This window comes from Bos taurus, chromosome X (assembly GCF_002263795.3).
Source record: "Bos taurus isolate L1 Dominette 01449 registration number 42190680 breed Hereford chromosome X, ARS-UCD2.0, whole genome shotgun sequence".
Taxonomy (NCBI): Eukaryota; Metazoa; Chordata; class Mammalia; order Artiodactyla; family Bovidae; genus Bos; species Bos taurus.
The window spans coordinates 4,924,948-4,941,617 of NC_037357.1; the positions used below are offsets into that span (position 1 = coordinate 4,924,948).

Below are 16,670 nucleotides of genomic sequence, written 5' to 3' on the forward strand. Positions count from 1 at the left end.
AGCAAGCACACATACATATAAAGTATCATCCAAGTTTAGCATATGTCCTGACAAATTAAACAACGTCATATATAGACACAAAAGATTCCATAGTTGGAGGAGTCCTAAGAGGTCATCTAGCAAACCTTCCCTTCTGTTCTTCACCCCCTGGCCGCAATGCTCAGAACAACTCTTACTCAGAGACCAAAGTTTGGGCAGCTCCAGTGACAAGTTGGGACTTCTGTGGTGGCTGAGAGGTAAAGAATCTGCCTGCCTGCAAGGCAGGAGAACTGGGTTCAATTCCTGGGTCAGGAAGATCCCCTGGAGAAGGAAAAGGCAACTCACTCTTGCCTTATTCTTGCCTGGAGAATCCCATGGGCAGAGGAGCCTGGAGGGCTACAGAGTCAGACGCGACTGAGGGACTAAACAACAACAATGCAGATAAAGTTAGGCAAAAGTTTCAGAGGCAGCTGGTGCCTGTGACCAGCGTTTTTTCCCCACAATGATCTCTTATAAAATAAAGCGAAATCCATCCTCCTAGTAACTCCTGGCTTTAGGGGGCTGCTCCCTTCCTCTGGAGTCACTCAGAATAAGGGATCTCCTTTTCTATACAGGCTTGTCCCCCAACCCTAGAGAGGTTGAAACCTCCAGCACCACAGTGCCCAGACAGGATTTTCTCTGCAGTGACCGTCCTCCCCCTCTGACTGCCCCCTTTGGATGGCATGGGTCTGCAAGAATCACTCTCCCAGCTGCTGCTGTCCCACCTGTATTGCTCTGCTCCCCCCACCCCCACCCCACCCCACCTGGCAAGCAAGCACAGAGCTCCTGGGAGGCTGGGCCGCTGTGAGCCCACTGCAGTGCCATCACTCAGCTTGCCAAAAGCCATGTGACACAGCAAGGAAGCAAGTGGTTAGAGAGGTACATTGGTTTCTGAGAGGCACTAGTGCAGCTAAGGCAGAAATAGGCTCGAACTTAATAATCTGCTCATCACCCACAGTAAGAGACACCCTGACTTATTCAAAGACACCGTGGGCGGTGCAGAGGATGAATAAGCATGATTCACTGCCACTCTGGCACCCGGGGCACGAAGAATAATAAAACCCAAAGAATTGTAGCCACCTGAGTAGTAAATTAAGAGATCCGGGGCTCAGCTAGACTCTCGACATCAATGTTACCATGGCAATAAAGGGCCCCAGCATTCAGCAGCTATTACAGAGCAGGCGTCTAATAGGCTAGTCTATGTCACAGCCAAAGCCCAAGGGGCTAGCAAAGAAGACCAATTAGCATATCCATTCATTAGGGGCCTCTGCACACTTCTTCTCTTAATTCCAATTAGTTGTTTGTTTGAACCAACGTCTCTTGCCTGCATTATGCTCATTAGTGCCTTTTAGCCACTGGAAATAGGCTTGAAACTCCACAAGGACCTCACTATTTCCCAAGGCTTCATTTTTCCCCCAGGGGTCTAGGCTGATACAGTCACCAACTTAGGGCCCTCAGTCCCTCGAAATGAAAGCATCTCTCACTGTATAACTGTACTCGACAGATGGAAACTGCTCAGGAATGTGATGCGCTAAGGGTTCTTCCTGGAACCCAGCGAAATAAGGATCCGGGGCCATTATCTGGACCATTCAGGTCAAAGAAACCCTTTGGCCTTAGCCAGTGAGCCCGCTGGCCACGCCTGCTGGCCACTACTCAGAGGTTAGTTGTTCGGGAGGGGGAACTTTGGGCACCTGGGACCATACTGGCATCATCAAAGTCGAGCAGTAGCCATTCCAGCTTGAAGGACTGCCCTTCAAGGTCCAGCCCAAACCCCGCCTATTCTGGGAAGCCTTCCCTGATCTTTGCAGTCTCGAATGAGTTCCCCCTCCTCCATGAATTTTGAAGTTGACACCCTATGCTGGGCAGCATTCATGGCAGCCTCAGCTCCTCGGCCAGCTTGGAGTTCCCTCACCCGTGACTTCAGAGTCCTCAAGGTCACTGGGAGAGACTGGGGTTCTAGGCAGTACTCATAATGCCACTGCATATGACCTTCTAGAGTCTCCCCGAGGACTTAGCCAAACTCCAGGCAGGGACACATCCCACTCCCCAACCACACCCAACTGTGTAAATAGCTCACAAGAACAGATGCCATAAACTAGCCTCTCTCGTGGCAAAAGGAAACAATCTCTCAAAAGTGCTACCTTCTCTTCCTTCCTGGGAACAGGACGACCAGGTCCTAAGATTGTTTCTGTTCCCCGTCAGCAGCCATGTGGTTTGACTGAGGCAGGCAAGCAGGAAAAGGGGCTTACAGAAGCAGCTGCTAACATCTGTGCACAAGGACTGAGTTGAATCATTCGCCTCTGAACTCGGTATCAAATTCAAAGCCTCTCCTTTCTCCCTCCTCTCTCGCCTCTGTAGCCACTGCTTCATTTGCAGCTCCATTGGTCACTTCTGGCTCCTCTGCTGTCCTGTTAAGCAGATTGCTTTTTTTCCAAAATTGGCAGGAATGGTTTCTCCTTTAGTCTTCTGAGTGTGAGCTCAGACAGATTTCTGTCTTTGAGATCCTATGGGATTTTGTTATTGTACTCCACCCAACAGCTGGCATTCCAGAAGGCAGCCTGGGCTAAGTACATTGCAAATATCTTAAGTATATGGCAAACCCAAAATCACCCAGAATGCTAGGGAATGAGAGATTCTGGAGAATGGAACATTTTGTTACCTGAGTTCACATTAATCCAAACCCCCTTTTGTCTCCTACTGTGGGTTTTTTTCCTCTCAGCTTTATTCAGATATAACTGACATACAACATTATGTAAGTTTAAGGTGTACAATGTGATTTTATCCATGATACACATATATATTGCAAAATGATTACCACCATAGGGTGAGCTAATACCTCTAGCACATCACATAATTACTATTTCTTTTTTATGATGAGAACACGAAAAATCTACTCTCTTGGCAGCTTTCAAGTATATAACACAGTACTATTAACCACAATTACCATGTCACACATTAGATTTCCAGAGCTTATTCATTTCAAAACTAGAAGTTTATACCCTTTGACCAACATGTCCCCAGTTCCTCCATGTCTCCCTAGCCTCAGGTAACTATCATTCTACTGTCTATTTCTATGAATTTGGCATTTTTTGATTCCACATATAAGTGAGATCATACAGTATTTGTCTTTCTAAGTCTGACTTATTTCACTTGGCACAATGCCCTCAAGGTCCATCTATGTTGTTATTAATGGCAGAATTTCCTTCTTTATCACGGCTGAGCAATATTCCATCATATATATGTATATACACCACACCTTCCTTGTCCATTCATCTGTTGACAAGGCACTCAGGCTCTTTCTGTACCTTGGCTACCGTGAATAATGGTACTCCCTACTCCTGATTTTTTAAATTTTGCTAACAAAAGGAGTACTTCAAGGCTGTATATTGTTACCCTGCTTATTTAACTTATATGCAGAGTGCATCATGAGAAACGCTGGACCGGAAGAAACACAAGCTGGAATCAAGATTGCCGGGAGAAATATCAGTAACCTCAGATATGCAGATGACACCACCCTTATGGCAGAAAGTGAAGAGGAACTAAAAAGCCTCTTGATGAAGATGAAAGAGGAGAGTGAAAAAGTTGGCTTAAAACTCAACATTCAGAAAACGAAGATCATGGCATCCGGTCCCATCACTTCATGGGAAATAGATGGGGAAACAGTGGAAACAGTGTCAGACTTTATTTTGGGGGGCTCCAAAATCACTGCAGATGGTGACTGCAGCCATGAAATTAAAAGACGTTTACCCCTTGGAAGAAAAGTTATGACCAACCTAGATAGCATATTCAAAAGCAGAGACATTACTTTGCCAACAAAGGTCCGTCTAGTCAAGGCTATGGTTTTTCCAGTGGTCATGTATGGATGTGAGAGTTGGACTGTGAAGAAAGCTGAGTGCCGAAGAATTGATGCTTTTGAGCTGTGGTGTTGGAGAAGACTCTTGAGAGTCCCTTGGACTGCAAGGAGATCCAACCAGTCCATTCTGAAGGAGATCAGCCCTGGGATTTCTTTGGAAGGAATGATGCTAAAGCTGAAACTCCAGTACTTTGGCCACCTCATGCGAAGAGTTGACTCATTGGAAAAGACTCTGATGCTGGGAGGGATTGGGGGCAGGAGGAGAAGGGGACGACAGAGGATGAGATGGCTGAATGGCATCACTGACTCGTTGGATGTGAGTCTGAGTGAACTCTGGGAGTTGGTCCTGGCGTGCTGTGATTCATGGGGTCGCAAAGAGTTGGACACGACTGAGCGACTGAACTGAACTGAACATAACTGTATACTTTTTTTCTGCCTTAGTAAGACAAGACCAATGTATCTATCCTTTGTTTAGTTTTTAAGGCTTCCAAGAGCTTCAAGTTTCTCATATACTTAACATCAGGAATCACACACAAAGTTCAAGTGGAGAAAGCATAAGAGGTAAAGCTCAATGTCTACTGAGACCAGGGTAACCCCTGGAAAAAATTTGGTTTCATTGAAATCCCAAAAGAGGAATGAGTTTCTCTTTTCTTTGTCAGTGCTCTCTTTCTCGTCAAACGAGGGTATCAGAGGAGACTGTTAAAGAAGAATCCTGAGTAGTAACGTTCTAGTAAATGGAGTCTTTATTTTAAATTAGCCACTACTGAAGCTGTTTTCATCAGAACAGCCTAGGTTTGGCATTATGAATAAATCGATCTTTCTAAGTGGTTGGGCTGATTTTCCTGGTTATCAATATGCCCAGAATCTCAATGCCTGCAACATTCTCAGTCACCTGGGTGTGATGGGAGGGGGAGGGGATTTGTGAAGGATCATATATTCCTCCCAGGCCTTTTAGCTACCCAGGCTCCAGTGGGGTGAACCAAACAGACCAAAACTGCTATATAATGTTCTTGGCTGTTTCTACTAATTTTTGTTTTGGTGGATCCCACATTGGCTTCAGGAGTTATATATGTCTGGAAAACCGACACTGCAAAGTTCTGGCTTGTTCCCTGCCCTGATGCTAAGGGATAAATATAGATCTCAACCACTACAGAAATTTGGCCAGGATTCCAAGGGGTGTGTGTGTAAGGGGCAGTGCTGATGGGGCCATTCTGACATGTGGGAGAGAAAAAAGGTTTCTTTATATCCAAGGCCCTCTTTGGTGGGCGGGAGGAGCCAAGCAGGAGCCTGGCCTCTAAAATGAATAATCCATATTTAAGGGGCTGGTGGATTGACACAAATAAGGAATATTATATGTGGCTTAGTGTGGGGCAGGGGAGGTCTTTCCTGACACCTTAGATCCTTTTGCATGAGATCAGCCTTATGAAAAAAGAAAGTTATTCTTGGCCAACTCCCCTCACCCCCAACTCCCACCCAGGCCCCACCCCCTGCATGCACTGATATCCAGCTCTCAACTGAGAAGGACACAACTGAAGACTGCCATTGGGCCCATAGTAGCTCAGGCGCTAGAGAAGGGCAGGGAGTGGGAAGACGTGAAGCTGCGGGGGGGGGGGCGAGTCACTCATCCTTGTGACCCAGAATATCTCCCCCTCCCTGTAATGATGAGCTTGCTTTTCCATAAGGGCTTTCCTTTGATTCAGAGAAGGGGCCAACCAATGAGAGAGGGGCATGTTAGATTATTTTGGGGAAGGGCTCATGCCAGGAGGGTTCACTTTTACTAGGCGCCAAGTAGCCCCAGCAACCAGTGTCTCCTGTACCAGCAGCAGCTCCGGAGCTCTCCCCCACTCGCCTGCCTCTGCCGCACCTCTGCCCACTGCACAGCCATGAGAAGGCAGCTCCGGTCCAGAAGGGCTCCGGCCTTGCCTTACGGTTATCGCTACAGACTTGTGAGTCCCGGGAAGCAGAATATTTTTGCTGTCCCTTTAGAATGGGGTGGGTGGGGGGTGTGTAGGTCATGACTCACGGCTGCTTCTCTTTAGGATGGGCAGAAACAGTGAAGTTTAAGGAAGCCCAGGGTTTCAAGCGTGAGCAGTGACTCCCGGGACCCCACTGCACCCTGAGTGGCTAGACTGAAGGAGGAAGCCCTTCTCCTGTGCAACAAAGATAAGGGACAGGGGAGATGCCAGAGAATGAAGGCGTCTTCTACAATGTTTTCGTGGGAGTCTAGGATTTGAACAGACCTTTTGGAGTCTGGGAGTAGAGGTTTCATTCCAATAGCAAGAAATGGAGCCAAGAGAGAAGGGAAGGGAAAGAGGAAAGGAAAGGCATTTGCCTACCCAGTTGTCTCAGTCCCTTTGGGTGGGAGCTTCTGAGGAACCCAGCTACTCTTTTTCTAAAGCTGAAATTCCAAGCTATAGCTAAAATCCTGGAATACTAGGTAGAAGCTGGGAGCAGTCCTAGACATCGTTTCTCTAGAATCCCTCATCACGTAAGGAGACTGCTGTGGCTCAGGGCACGGGAGGTCCTGGCCATTTACTGGAGAAGCTGAAGTGAGAATGCAGGTTTCCTCACTTCTCATCCTATGCTCTTTCATATTTGCAGCATGCAACTCCCTAACCCTCCAGCACCCATGGCCTTCCTGCCTGCCACCCCACCCTGCCCAACACTCACACACCCCACCTGCAATGTCACCATTTATCTCCAGGGTGCATTAAAATTTTCTTTGAACCCAAAGTTTCCTTGCATTTACTTTGCTAGAAATCATGAGTATATGCCACATGCAGTGTTTTTTTTGTTTGTTTTTTTGTTTTTTTTTTGCTGAGAAGTATATTCTGAAATCTCCTCCAGAGAGGGCTGTGGAGAGCCTCAGGAAGAAACAAAGCTTAATCCATTTTTCTTGGGGAATGGCCACTCCCCAATCAAGGAGCTAACTGGAGACTCTCAACAGCCTGCAGAGGAAGACACAAATCTAACCCCATACCAACCTGTGGAGGGCTTCTCATAACTTTCTAGCCATGGTTTGTAGAATCTCTCTTTTGACGTTCCCCAAAGTCCCTTCCAGTTCTCAGAGCAGTCATAGTCTGTAGGGCATACAAAGTCATTCCTTATTTGGATTCTTTTCTCTATAATGCTGCTAAAGTGTTGTGTACAAGTTTAATTATCTGCCCCTCGTTTTGGATTTTAAATGCATCAGGGGATCTTGCTTTATTGGGAACACTTGATCACGTTTACAAAGAGAGGATTTGATGCAGTGAATAACTGTGTGCTAATGTCTCTTTCAAAATTAATCAACCATTCGAATGTTTACAGGGTGTCACTCAATGCAGGGCACAAATTTATCTTCCAGGTCATACTGTTTGTTTATGTATTTGTTTATATGTTTATATATTTAGAGTGCTCAAAATGGAGCCATGTTCTGCCCTTCAGACTCTTTCCTTTTAGGGCAACACCACGGCCCCAGCACACACCCACTCTTCCATCTCTGCACACTCACACACACTATCACAGGAGGTCAGTGCCACTTTAGGAAACAGACAAAAACAGGCCCTCTCATTACAAAAGTGTTCCCTACTGGGTTCCATGAAACACTGAGCTGCCCCCAAAGCGCCCCTCTTGTACAGTGTGAGGTTCTCCTATACATGGAAGCTGGGGCAAGGGGGAAAGATATTTGCAGTTCCTGAAGCCCAGGCAGTGTGAGAGCTGTGGGGAAATTAGCTCTGAGAAGGTTAATTCTTCCCGGGAGGGTAAAGCTTTAATGACAAGCCATCTTTAATGGGATTATCGTGAGAGCTCATATCTACAAATAAGATCAGGCAGAGGCCAAAGCCAGCTGCCTCCTCTGTGGAGCAGGGGTGGAGGGCAGGCAAAACAGGCGACTAGAAGAGGAAAGGAGATTTTCCCGAAAATATAAAGGGAATAGAAACTCCTTCACCTTGAAATGTTATACTTCAAATTCTCTGAGATTTTCAGTTAGATCAGATTCTCTGGAGGCCAGGATGACTGACTACCCACTACAGTCCGGATGAGTGCCTAGGCGAGGGCATGGTTCAGGAGTTTTCAGTCAGGCAGTTATCACTGATGTTTGTTCGGTGCCCACTGGTTACCTAGCTGCAGGCTCCATGCTGTGGAGGGTCATCAAGGAGTTAGAAAATACGGCCCCGTCCCACCCACCCCCACCCCAGGTGCTCAGAATGTAATTCTGGAGGTCAAATAGGTACCTATGTTCACACACAAGTGAAAGAGATTCAAGAACATGTATTAATCCATTCAACATTGAGTGATGGGGGGTTATTTTCCTAAGCCTTATCCCATGAGTCCTTGTCAGAGTTAGAAATCTCCAGTTGTGAGCACCTTCAGCCTCTTGGGAACACAGAATCTAACATATTGCTGTGCTCTGTCAATCTGCTCAACCACCTCTCAGCTTTTGCGCTCAAAGTGGTAGGAGAGAAACATCATTGTCAGGGATATTGCGAGACATGGGTTCAGAGACTGTCTGCTCTATCGTTGAACTAGCTGCGTGATTCTGGCTACATCCTGTTGCCTCTCTGGGCCGCACGTGGACAAGTGACTCTTCAAGGCCCCTGTCAGGTCTGATACACATGTGACATAAGACTGTACCTTTGAAGAAATTAGAGAGCAATTCAAGAGAGCTTGTAATCAAGAGCTAGACAGCACTGGGCAGACTGAATGCTGAGAGTAGAGCCTTGTCGTTCTGTATCACTTTTACGGATCCTGAACAATCTAGCTCTCTGGCCCGCCCCGCCCCCCACGTCAGCCCTTTCAGCCGAGTGTCCTCTAAATGGCCTTTGAGGAATCAGGCAGGGAGAGGGCGGCACGGAGCCCCTGGCCTCTATCACTGGATACATCCCCCCAACAGGTGCACAGGCCCTGCCGCTCTTCAGATTTGGACAGCACAGAGAAGGGAGGGTGGCCTCATTTTCTGCTGCTGCAATGAGCCTTGGCAGACCCACAAAGAGCAGAGATCCAACTCGCCAGCCTGTGGCTGGGAGGCATTTGAAATACCATTTGGTGAAGTCTGGGTTTTTCTCTTTTTTGTTTAATTTTCTTAGAACCACTTGGAGAAGATTACAGTTTCACATCTCAAGTAATGGCTGCAATCAGTCAATCAACAAATATGTGCTGAGCATTTCCTACGTGCCCAGATTTCTGCCAAGGGTACGGGCTTGGGGGTGGGGAAGACGAAGGAAATATCAGTTGCCATCCCAGCACTCAGGTGGCCCGTCCAACCTGCTTCTGGCAGGCAGAGGTTCCAGCGTGGGCAGTAGTCAGAGAAGCAGCAAAGAACTGCACCCCCAATCTCTTGTTTCTGTGGGGAAGACAGTCTAAGTTTTGAGGAGGGGTACAGCAGCTGGCTTTTCCTCCTGATGTCTATTCCAAGCTATTTTTAGCCACAACTTAGGATGGTGAGGGTGAGCAGCTGAAAGCATCCAGAGTGTTAGGACAAAGCTGCCTTGGACTGAGAATGTGCCATCACAGACACAAGTGTCTAAAACTCTTCCATCCTCCAGTGTTGAGCTCAGTCTGCCCTGACAGGCCAAAGTTAACAGGAAGCCATGGCCCCAGGACAGAGTAATGACATGAACAGTCCTAGGGGAACAACCGAAATGCCTGCAGCTGAGAATAACACTTGCACCTCTATGGAAAGAATATTGGGTCAAAATGGGTCATAGAAATAATATTTCCTGCAAGAGAGAAAGAAATCTGCCTCTTGTAACAACAGGTATGTTTCTGGGTAAGTGGACATCTGAAGCATCTCCAAATATTGAGTTGTTTTTCATTTATTTTGGCTGGTGGGATGTGCCATGGGAAATTTTCTTTTCCAAAAAAAGGGGTTGTGTGTTGTCACTGTTTCAGGATGATCAGGATGAAGTGAACCAGAACTACTTAGCGGATGAAGAGGAAGAAGCAGAAGAGGAGGCTAGGGTGATGGTGGTACCTGATTTGGAGGAGGAGGAGGAAGAAGAGGAGGAGAAAGAAGAGGAGGAGAAGGAGGAGGAAGATAGTCACAGTCAGGAAACAGACAGTGCCTGGTGGCGGAAACTGCAGATTGTCAATGAATACCTGTGGGATCCGGAGAAAAGGACATCTCTGGCCCGAACAGGTCAGAGTTGGAGTAAGTCCCAGTGGTCCCAATGCCCCAGTCGGGTGTCCTTTGCTTTCGGCTTGGCGTCCAGGACTCCTTTACCACACGTTGGATGGGCTTGTCTGCAAACTTCTCTTAGCTCTTCACGTAACCGGATCAACGCCTAGGGAAATAATGGGCAGATCTCATCAGAACAAACTCCAAGTGGGTGAACAGACGATTGTGTAGCTGAAATCCACTGGGCTCAACAGCATTTTGTAATGCAGAAAGACAGTAAGAATGAGTTGAAAAAGCACAGGTTTTATGGAAGCCCCAGCCCTGTCATTTTCTCTCTGTAACTTTGGGCTCATCATTTATCCTCTCTGAGCCTCAGTTTCCTCACCTGATAAACAAGGGAAGCAGTATCTCCCTTTCTGTCTCACAGGAGCAGCCTGAGACTCTGGTAAGATATGAACATGGTAAAACCGAAAGTATTACGCAGAAGACTATTCCTAGGATACGAGACTCAGGTCCCTACTAACCTGACCAAGGGTTTGTAGAGTCTCATCAGTTCACCCCGTAACGTCAGAGAAGGATAGCCAGGGCTGCCGCTGGCCCCAGGTTGTGGGTGCTCTACGGCTCCAGGGTGTTTAGAGAGAAATGGGTTAAAGGGATCATTTCTAGCGATTTAAGCCCAAGCTCCTGTTTTTCTTGATCCATGGCACAACTGCGGTCCATCTGCAGCCACCACTGTCACTTCACAGCTTCCCCAGCACTCCTCTCCCAGGGTCCCTCCTACTCACCTCTTGAACTCTTAATGCTGATGCTTCTCAGGAGATTTAGCTTATGGTAAAATTCACACTCGCCACACTCTCTGCACATCCCAGGAAAAGAGCAGCTGCTGGTCTGAACTCAGTTACCCCATGGAAGAAAAAACAGCTAAGTCTATGGATGAAATAAGAGTCCCCCAGTGCCAAGAGTCTACATTGCTGAAGTCGACGTTCGTGCCTTCTAAAGGCCCCTTTAACTGAGAATTCTCTCCTTTGTAGCTGATGTTTCTAATTCAGCTCAGTCAGGGTGAAACGGCCAGCCCCGCTTCCTGGAATTGGGAATAGCAGGTGTGGGGCTCTGAACAACACCCACCTCCCTTCACCCCTCTTCAGTTCCCAACCCCACCCCTGCCCATCCCTCAAACTCTCAACTCTCGACCGGAACAAATGTACCTTTCAAGGAACATTCCAACATTCTGGAAGCTGCAGACAAATGCAGGACACTCACTGGGGCTCCAAAGCGGGCACAGCTGTCTCTGGCTTGCCTAAAGAGGACTGAAAAAACAGGCCTCCTGAAATCCAAGTGTGGTTCTGGGAGAGGAAGCCCCCGTTAACCCTTAAACAGCCATTGGAATTTAACCAGATGAGCTGATCCAAATTGTGCCTGCGGAGAAGAATCCATAAGCCAATACGTGGGGACAAGGGAGGAAGGTTCGAGTGTCCAGGGGAGATGTGCCAGTGGGGACCCTGCATATCCAGGCCTCTGGGAAGTGGGTCTCAGAAGGCTAACCCTGGGCAAAGGGCAAATAGTGATGTTAATGCCCAGATCACCACATGCCTTGCTGTCCTCTTGCTTGAGAACTAGGTGCCAATTAAGCACTTACTAACCCTGTCCAGCCTGGACATCAATATGACAGACATATTCACCCAGCCTGTTATTATATTCTGGGCTTTTCCTCTTATAGCTGGGCAACCTCTATTCATAGGAGCTATATGTTATTTTATTGGGTACTGACCAGAGTCTATGAGGTAGTAATATTATTGTCCCCATTTTACAGATGCAGAAACTGAGGCTTAGAGAGGGTAAGTAACTTACCTAAAGTCACAGTTAATAAGTGGCAGGACTGGGACTCAAACCCAGGTTGGATGAACACTGGAGTTCCTTCTCTTGCCAGAACACCACACTGTCTTCATGAACTTTGGCAGTGAGCAAGGCCCTGATGGGTAAAGGACTCAGGACCTGATGGGGTGTTTTAGTGGAAGGACTGAAGAGTTGGGATTGAGGGTATCTTGTCTATTCAAGATATAATCGTCTATCCAAGCTTGGGTGGGGCATTCAGGGGTGAACCCTGGATTACCTAGAGGAGCAGCCCAAGTAAAATTTGGATATCTGGAGCAGAAAAGGTTGGAGGGATCAATGGGTTCAGGTGGGTACAGTGCTTGGTTTTGCCGGGGGTGGGGGTGGTACAGTGTAGCTGAGACAGCCTATCACAGGCTCCAGGGCACAGACTCTTGGGCAAAGCTGAGGGGACACATTGTTTGTGCCATTCTCCCATCTACAGCTTCCCAGCCACACATCCCCGGCAAGAAGGAAGATGTCTCCCAAGGAATGTACCTGTCTTCTATTGCTTTCCTTTCATCCATGAAACTGAGCCTTCTGGTCCCCCAGGATGGTTCCAGCTGTGGATGGGTTGCCAGGATGAGGACAGGGGTAGAGCAATGGAGAATGGAGGAGGAGGCAGAGGGCACAACCCATCAGGCCAGCCAGTGGGCAGCAGCCAAGTATCACAGGCACACAAGGTGCTGCTGTTTCTTCTCTGGGGACTCCAACTGAAGTGAGGTGTTTGTATTCCAGTCCCACTTTAGTGCATCTTAGAAAACATAAAGGTTCACCTCCAGTTAAATTCCTAAGGAATTTGATTCTCCTTTTCCTGACTCCTTTTGGGGGCTGTTAATTTTATTCGGTTCATGGTTCAATTTAAAAATTGACATTTGGATTTGGTTTGGGGTACAGCAGAGTTAGGTAGTTTGTTCTGGTTTCCAGCTCATGATATGGTTCAAATCCATAGTTCTGACATCATGTTACTGCTGTGAGAAGAGTTAGATGCTATTTTCTGAGACGGCCCCAAAGAGGGGCATGCTTACTCACTCATTCTGTGCTGCCTAATCCCGGGACAAACCTGGTCCTGATCCAGCCCACAGAGGGAGAATTCACACAACTGTGCCTCTGGAAACCATGGCAATAATAATATTAACAGTGATGAAGAGTGTCATATATAGAGCACTGAGTGTCTGCCAGGCTCTGTGCTATGCTATTTATATGCATCATTCAATGTTAAGAAGTCAGTACTATTATTATCCTCATTTTACAGATGAGGAAATTGAGGCCCAGAGAGGTAAATAGCATGTCTAACATCCAACAGCTAGGAAATGGTAGCATCAGCACAGGATGGAAGGAAAGGCTGAATTTCAAATATTGTTAGGGACACAGATCAGAATATGAGGGAAGTGCTAAACTTATCACCATTTTATCTGCTAGGAATTGGGGGGTGCCCAAAGGTTCTATAACTTGCCCAAGTGCACAGTTAGAGCTCACAGGTGGCAGGTATCAATAAGTACAGTTGCCCCCTCCTTCATTCCCCATCCTATGTTAGTGTTCTTTTTGAAATCAGAGTCACTTAAACTTTTGCCAAACATGAATAAGATTTGAAGTACATAAAGTGAAACCTTGCTTTGCCTTCATTAGAGGCAAGTCCAATGGAAATGAAGCAAAAGTTTGAATTATGGGCTATGTGAAAAGAAATGCTGTTTTCATCACTTGCAAATATATATAATCACTGGAACCAGGTGGCTAGAACTCTTTAGGACACCTGCTTTAATGAATAGCAGAGAATGATTTGTACATAGGACATTGACCATAGCCCAGAGGACTCCCAAACAATTTGCCCTCTGCAGTACTTTAAACTCTGTTCCCCTATAATCTAGTTCATGGTCATCATTTGCTCAGCAAGCCCTTCCATCGGAGATGCTGTAAAGGTAAAACTACAATCAGACCTCTGACGCGATTCTCACCAATTTCAAATCGGTGAAATCTGAATAAGCAAGGACATACTGAATCTGGGGAATTACAAAAAAAGCCATGTCACGTGTTTGCGCTGGTTCTGATTCGTGAGTTCAAATGCAGACACAGGGCTTATTGGCCAGCACTGACCACCCTCATCTCTGATTTTTCTGCAGGCCTGATCTTAGTCATTTACTTCTTCTTCTATGCCTCCCTGGCTGCTGTGATCACCCTTTGCATGTACACGCTATTTCTGACCATCAGTCCTTACATGCCAACCTTCACTGAGAGGGTGAAGCCTCCTGGTGAGTGCCCAAATACCCTGAGCTGTCCGAACACCCTGGACAGAAATCTGCTTGCACGGCATGTTCAGCCTCAATTAACTTTGGCTTTTCCTGGTAATGACTTAGGGATTCAATTATTAGGAGTAAAAGTAAAATGGTACTTGGCAGATTATGGTCCTTTTCATTTTGATTGCCTGGGGTGGGGTTGGGGGGAATGGTTTCATGGGAATTGATACAAAAATTATCCCAAGAATGGGTTAATATATCCAAGACTTGTTTTCATTGCCAGGAGTTATGATCAGACCCTTCGCCCATAGCCTTAACTTCAACTTCAACGTTTCTGAACCTGACACTTGGCAGCATTATGTGATTAGTCTAAATGGCTTTCTCCAGGGTAAGTGCCTCTGAATGGTGAGAATATCTTTGGAAAGGTGATGGGTGGGAACTCAAAAATCACTTGGCTCTGAAATCCCAGTCTTAACTAACACTGCCCATTCTGATTTTTCGTTACCTTGCATCCCCCTCAGCACCTGTAGATACAATCGAAACTACTGTGGTTTGTGATTGTATGTTGCCTTAAAGCATATAAAGCCAAAGATGGTAAGTTACATGTTTATATGAAAGCATATAAGCCAGTAAGGTGATAAATTCATTAGAACACAGAACTTGCTTTCTCTTCTGGAATACCCTAGAGCACCTAGTTATGTCCTGGACATATCCAGATGGCTCAATAATGATCAATTATAAAAGATAATTCCGGGGGGGGGGGGGCAGGTGGTGATGAGAAAAGGAGAGTGTTCTCCAGAACTGGAAGACTCTTACCTCTTGTGTTTTCTCAAGGTGAGAGAATTCATTTCTTGGAGATGAGCCATCTTAAAGGATGATCCATCTTAAAAAGCCTTTATTTAAGTCTCTTTATTTAAATAGCAATCCAAAAGGGAGTTGGAGGACAAACCTCTGGGTGGCAGTCACTCCAACATTTTGATAGCCAGTGTTTTCAAGATGCCTATCTCTATAGTAATATCAGATAATGTTCTCAGGGGCAAGTGAAAACTGAGGCAGCAGCTTGGTTAAGGTTAAACATAGAGCCCACAGTCTCTGTATTTCTCCAGCTATCAAAGTAAATCCATGGGTTAACTACACCTATTATTTGTGGAGGAAAAGCCCGTCAGACGGGTTTGGTTGTCCTGGCCTGGCTGAAGCCAAGTGATGGGGGTGGCCTACAGAACAGGCAGTGAACGAAGAGGATTCTCTTACGTGATAGGAAGCCTTGTTTAAATGCATAAATGTTGTCACTGAACTTTAACCTTGCATCGCAGAGTCTATTGTCCTCATTTTACAAATGGGGGAATTGAGGCTCAGAAAGGGGAAGAAATCTGATCAAAGTCTTCCAGTAGCTGAACCAGTATTTCAATTTAAACCCTTGTTTCTGTTCTTGACACCCTTGCTACTCAAAGTGTGATTCAGGGACCAGCAACATCAGTATCACTTGGAGTTTGCTGGAAAGGGAGAATCTCAGGCCCTACCCAGACCTGCTGAATGAGGGTCTGTAGGTGGTCTTTACACCCTTTAAAGCTTAAGAAGTGCTGCTTTTCACAATTCTTTGCTGCTGCCATATGACCAGGAATTAGAAATTCAGCTTTGTATCAGTGTCATTTTGATTAAGTCTGAGATTCAGAATCCTCACCTGTAAAATGAGAGGAGCATGGTTCTTTTTGAATCCATGGAGTCCCATTTTTGACTCCCCAAAATGTTTTGGGCATCATAGCCAGCACAATATCTTCTCTTCTTTCAAAATGCTTGTGAGCTATTGCAAATGTACTATCAGAATCTCTGCTGAGGAAATTCCTCTGAGAAGAGAGAAGATGCAGAAATATCAATTCTGACCTGATGACAGAGGTGGGGAACATTAGGAAAAGCATTGGATTTTTTTAGTTCCTAAGTGTAGATAATATGCCCTGTTTAAAAGGAACACATCTCTGAAATAGACATCAGAGTATCAATTTCATTCCTGTGAGGACAGAGATTTTGCAATAAGGGGTCATGCCCATGTCACAGTATTTTTAAAGGAACACGCTCAAGAGAAACAACGAACACGTGATTAGAGTTTCTATTTAGAAAGTTATTTGAACATAGTTCTTATTCTTCAAAAAAAGATTAAAAAAAGAGAGAGATTAAAACAAAACCTTGAATTGAATGTAGATTTGTCAAAGGAAAAATAAAAGCTTAGCCATAACTAAGATTTAAAATTTACTAGAATAGATTTAAAATTCCCAGTTGCTTCTAATATCAAGCCCAAGTCACAGTCCGTCTAGATAAGGGCCCAGCAGTACCTTTGGAGTTTTACCTCTGGTGGCACAATCTCCTCTGAAAACTGAGCTACTTGGAACATAAATGCATGGAGGCTGGATCTAATAGGACTAATTGGATTTCATCATTGAGAACCAAACTGGGAATAATGTAGTCATTTCTAAAGCCCAGTTCTATGGCATCTAGTAGCCCAGTCAGCTCACAGATGGACCTTTTCAGCCCTCTCCCTGATACCTGTACCTTGAAAGTGAAAGTTGCTAAGTCGTGTCAGACTCTTTGCGACCCCATGGAC

General features: G+C 46.0%; 1 protein-coding gene and 1 long non-coding RNA gene across 9 annotated transcripts in view; one reads left to right on the forward strand and one right to left on the reverse strand.

The window, feature by feature from the left end:
• The first annotated feature begins 5,473 nt into the window (after positions 1-5,473).
• ATP1B4 (ATPase Na+/K+ transporting family member beta 4) overlaps positions 5,474-16,670 on the forward strand; it is a 47,020-nt gene continuing 35,823 nt past the window's right edge. The window contains exons 1-4 of one of the 7 annotated variants that reach the window (XM_010821369.4): positions 5,474-5,817; positions 9,746-10,004; positions 13,961-14,089; positions 14,358-14,462. In XM_010821369.4, the coding sequence (XP_010819671.1) occupies positions 5,755-5,817; positions 9,746-10,004; positions 13,961-14,089; positions 14,358-14,462 (556 nt within the window). In that variant the 5' untranslated portion in view covers positions 5,474-5,754. The remainder of the gene's footprint in view (positions 5,818-9,745; positions 10,005-13,960; positions 14,090-14,357; positions 14,463-16,670) is intronic. The other 6 variants (XM_059883334.1, XM_010821367.4, XM_059883332.1 and 3 more) reach the window with 6 other exon arrangements.
• LOC112445125 (uncharacterized) lies at positions 9,999-16,302 on the reverse strand. Of its 2 annotated transcripts, none has more exons than XR_009493520.1 (3): positions 15,756-16,302; positions 11,177-12,594; positions 9,999-10,859 (listed from the first exon to the last, which is right to left on the reverse strand). It is a non-coding gene; the product is annotated as an uncharacterized lncRNA (long non-coding RNA). The 2 variants fall into 2 exon arrangements; XR_009493519.1 differs by having other exon boundaries at positions 9,999-10,137; positions 10,757-12,594.